General features: G+C 45.5%; 1 protein-coding gene across 1 annotated transcript; it reads right to left on the bottom strand.

The window, feature by feature from the left end:
- Positions 1–3,644: 3,644 nt before the first annotated feature.
- LOC137578738 (uncharacterized) lies at positions 3,645–4,408 on the bottom strand. The gene is made up of 3 exons (XM_068292292.1): positions 4,234–4,408; positions 3,737–4,156; positions 3,645–3,685 (listed from the first exon to the last, which is right to left on the bottom strand). The coding sequence occupies exons 1-3, from the start codon at positions 4,406–4,408 to the stop codon at positions 3,645–3,647; spliced, it is 636 nt and encodes a 211-aa protein (XP_068148393.1).
- Between the last annotated feature and the right edge of the window lie 731 nt (positions 4,409–5,139).

The following is a 5,139-nucleotide window of genomic DNA, read 5'->3' as shown; positions in this document are numbered from 1 at the left end:
TTAGCACCCAAATTTGGAGGGCCGTACAAGGTTCAAGGGTTCATATCTCCAGTAATATGCAAGTTACAACATAAAGTCACGGGAAAAAGTAGACGAGCACACATTAGCCAGATAAAACAACAAGCAGATGATGTGGATACAGAGCCGCATACAACGTCACTCAATAACAATACCAAATCAACGTAAAATAATAACCAGCAACAACAACAACCAGAGGATTCGCATGTAAAACAATATAAAGCATCATTAAGCAACAACAACATATCAACGTAAAATACAATGAGCAGTAACCAAAATGCAAAGCATACAGTGGTGCCCAATAACAGAAATCTATTCGAGCAACAATAAATAAACAAAAAAAAAAAAAACAAACACAATACTCGGTGAACAAAATCTGGGATGACGCAAAAAGAAATGAGGAAAAGTAACGGGACCAAGTCGATACCAACACAAATGAATGGCTAGGCGCGCTGTGATGGTAGTAGTGAGAGAGACTCCAATAAAATAATCTCTTCATGAGTCAAATGGGCAATGCATATAAAACAAGCGGAACCAGGATAACGGTACCGGTCCCAAGCGACAGAAATGGTAAATGAAAAATCACTCTAGTAAAAACTATCAAAGAGTACACACAAATTTAAAAAGGAAAAAAAATTGTTTAAACATGAACAACAATAACAACATTTATGGCCAAGATGAAGGCGTAGGTCGAGGTGTGGCACCACGGGCACGAGCGGCACGGTGGCTATGGCTACGTGTCCGAGGAGGAGTCCGATGACGAGGGGCCGGTAGAGCTGGAGCCGGTCATAGTCATCTCCTCGGATGAAGATGAGGATGAGGACGTGTGGAGCATGGCAGACAGCGGCTACAACAGCGAGGAGAGTGCCACTGACTCGGTGGTAGAAAACCGAGACCAGTTGGCATTCGACGAGCTGCAGAACGAGAGGCAAGGTACGGTTGGCGCGATGGGGCTAAGCCCGACTTTAATGCCAGGATGTTGAGAGCAGTGGCAAATGACCTAGAAGTGCAGCGGCAGGCGAGAGAGCTGGAGGAGAACGAGCAGCAGCAGAACTGGGCAGCATGGTAACACCGCGAGATGGAGGAGCAGATGCGGTGGGATCACAATTAGAAAATAAGAGGGAAAAAGGGGGAAATAAAAGATGCGGAACGGGCCAAAGGGAAAATGCAGAGGAAAAGATGCCCTAATCCGCCAAAAAAATATAGAAAAGAAACTCAGTAATCGCCAACATAAATAAAAAGATGCCAAAAGGCCAACAAAAAGATGCGACCTGAGTCTAAACTATAACTAAAAAAAAAAAAAGAGAAAAACCACCAATAGAAAAAGATACCATAAGAAAAAACAAAAAAAAGGGGGGCATTTCGCTCCAGAAGAAGGGGGAAGTGTGAGGAACATATATTTGACAATAATGTCCCACACAACAACATGTAAAACCAATACAATGTAAAAAAAAGGATGCATGATGCCCGGCAATATGTTGCCAAAGATCATGTTTAGCAACATGTTGCTGCAATTAAAACACGCAACATTTCGATACGACGCAACATGTTCGATCGGACCACATACGGCCAACAGCAATTTCGTCACAGCGGGAAGATGCGTGGGAGGCAGAAAGCACAAAAACCAACGGCGGGAGAGCATAGGCACAAGAGAGAGGGCCTCGATGCTCCAATCATAAGAGGGCAGGGACCGATTAAGAGGGGGCATGCATGGAGAGCTGAGAATGCAGCAATACAGTCGCAGCACACCGACACTATGCGTGTGATAATTGAGAGCAGGTACCGGTGGATGGAGCGCGCTCTATGAGGCTGAACAATTAGAGAGACAAAGAACAGCCAAAGTGCATATCAAAGCAAAGACAATATCGTCGATCAAGTTCGATGGGCAAAGGGGGGTATGTGCAAGCCGAAGAAAGGGGGAATGGGATGCGGCTGCGTCGAGGACTATTACGGGACTTTCACCACGCATGGCAACAGCATGGATAAAAGGATGGGCCGATGGAAATTTACCGGCTGTATAGCGGTATCACCAAGTGATTCTGGAGGCCCAGGTTGCCTATATAAGGCGAGCAACGAGTCAGGACATCATCAAGTCGTCGAGTCAAGAGCAAACAATCAAGTCATCGAGTCCTGATCAGCAAGCGAAGCAACAAAATATCTTTTGGCCTTACGAGTAACCTTAAGAATATTTGGCGCCTAGCAATCAACAAGTACGAGCAAGTCATCGAGTTATAAGGCCTTACGAGTAACCTTATGGACTCTTTAAAACAACAACAAAATCTAAATACAATTACAACAAGTACACAGTCAATACGAGTATCAACCCGAATCAGGGTGAAATCGCGTCTAACCGTTCAGCAATAAGTCTGAAGCAGTATATATATGATATATGTGTCATGATTTATATGAACATTTAACCAAAAGAAACCCAGAAACACAGAAATAAACTCCAACATACATTTATATATACATTAATTATTGTGTCGAAATTTCACTGGGGCACAAATTAAAATTTGTTGTGCCGAACCTCGCCCTAAAGATTAAAATTATCCTGAAGGACGAAAAAAGGATCGTTACAAGCTGCTCTCTTCAGGGGGTTGCTTTGCTCCATTACAGCCGACGTCTAATACAGCTACTTTAGCCACGGGGGTTCAAGAATCCCGTTGGCGGTTCTGATGATCACTCGACGCACCTGGTTGTCTTTGGCCAGGATTGTTTGCTCGACTAAACCTTTTGGCCATCTATTTCGGGGCAGAGTCTCGTCCAATATTACAACGACGTCTCCAGCTGCTATTGGTGGTCACTTCGTACACCATATTCCTGCAACGTATTCGCGTACCCATCGTCGCCAGAATTGATCGGCGAATTCTTGTACAGCTTGCCACATGTGCTGTACGGTGTATGTGGTTTTGAAGACTGGTTTATAGCCGCTTGCTGATCCTAGTAGTAGGTGGTTTGGGGTGATAGCTTCGTCGTCTTTGCTGTCCAGAGAGACAAAAGTGCAGACAGAGTGCGCTTTGTAGGCCCTCACTGGTGAATTTTCTCGCTGGGCAGATTGCGTAGAGAACAGTATTGACGGAACGAACAAGTCGCTCCCATGCTCCCCTCATATGAGGAGCGGCTGGTGGATTAAATTTCCATTTGATGTTATCGAACGCCGGTTGCACGGCGTTAAAGTTGATCGTCTGCGTTTGTCACAGATAATCTTTTCGGCAGCTTTGAAGTTAGTGCCATTGTCGCTGTAAATTTCACTTGGGGTCCCGCGCCGATTGATAAAGTTTCGGATTCACATTATGCACGATGCAGTGTCCAGAGAGCACGCCTCTTCTATATGCACTGCCCGTATGGTTAGGCAGGTGAAAATAACGCCCCATCTTTTTTCGCTTCGCCGTTCTACAGCAACCAAGAAGGGCCCGAAGTAGTCGATACCGACGTAAGTGAAGGGACGTTGGTAGGCAGCCAGCCTGGCGATGGGAAGGGAGCCATTTGCGGTGGAATGTAAAACATGCCTCGAATCCTGTTAATACACGTCTCATGGGATGTGTGGTGCATTTCCTGATGATACCAGTTCACTATGAGCGGAGTAATGTGGTGCCCATATGGGAGCAGTATTTGATTTTGGCCGTTTAGGTTTTCTGCTCTCCCTCGGGCAGGAGCTGGTTTTCATCTAGGAAGATATTCAAACATATGAGTTTAGAATTTGCTTTAAAAGGTTTACCTCTCGTTAAGTTGCGAATTTCTGGGTTGAATTCAGATGACTGCGCATGCCGCAGTAGAAGTGTGCGTGTCTGCTGAAACATCTCGTAAGACACCTCTGTAGGTGGCGATGCCTTGTTTTGTTTCGCTTTCAGTTTCTCAATATAGAGAACAAAGCGCGCTAAAGCTCGATATAGCCTGCGCCAGTCGGAAAAATATTCCGCGTTAAGTTTTAGCTCCATCGGCGCATTGTCGATGAAGAGTATGTTGTGCCTGACTTCAGCATTGTTTGGTGGCCCCAAATCATCGCATTTTGGCCACTCGTGTTGAACCTGCAACAAATAGTCTGGACCGTCTAGCCAAGTTTTATATTTATTGGCGTTGTTTGTTTTAGTAGCAAGATCTGCATTTCGACCACGCGGTGCATGACGAATGGCTGAAACTTTCGTGGATCCATACGAAGCCATTTGAGAACAGTTTTTGAGTCGGACCAATAACAACTCGAATTAATTGACAAACTTGGATTGTGTTGGATTCGGTTACTCAGCTTTGCTCCGATAACTGCGGCCTGCAGTTCCATCCTTTGTATAGATAGTGGACTCAACGGTGCCACGTTCGCCTTGTAGGCCACGAAGCTAAGGTAGCAGACTGCTGCGTATGCCAATTCGCTGGCGTCAACGAACTTGTGGGTCATTATGGATTTGATCGCTGCTGTTGAAATAACATCTCGGGATGGTCAATCCGGCGATTGTTGTAAGGATCCGTTTCCATCGTATCCATTTGGGTAACAATGCGTCGGGCAAACCAGTATCCCAGCCAATGCCGCTTCTCCAGACTTCTTGCAATAGGATTTTCAGCTCTATTGTAAAGCATGAGATGAAGCCGAGTGGGTCGTACATTGACATAAGTACTTGCAAGAGTTCGCGTTTGGTTGGTAGTTTGTCGCTGTCCAAAACGTTGCGCTTCAGCCTGGCGAACTTGCAGATGAATGTGAATACGTCGGAGTTCGGCACCCAATATAGGGAGCAGCGAATCGCTCTTTAGTATTCGGAGGACCTCCTTTGAGTTCGAAGACCAATTGCGTATGTGGAAACCACCTGCTGCATGGATATCTCTGACTTGAGTTGCGATCTTTTCGACATTCACGTAGTCGTCGCCACTGTATATAAAATCATCCACGTAGTGATAGTCCTTCACGGCTTGTGCTGCTTGAGGGTACTGTTGGCAGAATCGATCTGCATTTTTGTCGCGAATAAAGTGTGCAATGCAGGGTGCGCAATTGATTCCGAAAGTAGACATTAGGCTCTTGCTTCTCGGATTTGCTGTCAAACCACAGAAACCTTTGCGCATGGGTGTCTGCTGGTCTCACTCGGATCTGGTGGAACATCTCGGCAATATCACCATATTTCTTCTTTTTTTTTTTTT

Source organism: Drosophila tropicalis, unplaced genomic scaffold (assembly GCF_018151085.1).
Source record: "Drosophila tropicalis isolate 14030-0801.00 unplaced genomic scaffold, ASM1815108v1 contig_690, whole genome shotgun sequence".
NCBI classification, from domain to species: domain Eukaryota; kingdom Metazoa; phylum Arthropoda; class Insecta; order Diptera; family Drosophilidae; genus Drosophila; species Drosophila tropicalis.
The sequence above is the reverse complement of the archived record's forward strand: the minus strand, read 5'-3'. Positions and strand labels throughout refer to the sequence as shown.

Excerpts from the sequence above, each read along its gene's own strand:
- LOC137578738 (XM_068292292.1), bottom strand. The coding sequence starts at position 4,408 with ATGACCCACAAGTTCGTTGACGCCAGCGAATTGGCATACGCAGCAGTC. Across the intron at positions 4,157-4,233 it reads CCGAATCCAACACAATCCAA|TTTCAGCCATTCGTCATGCA; the intron begins GTTTGTCAATTA and ends GATCCACGAAAG. Across the intron at positions 3,686-3,736 it reads AATTCGCAACTTAACGAGAG|ATGAAAACCAGCTCCTGCCC; the intron begins GTAAACCTTTTA and ends ATATCTTCCTAG.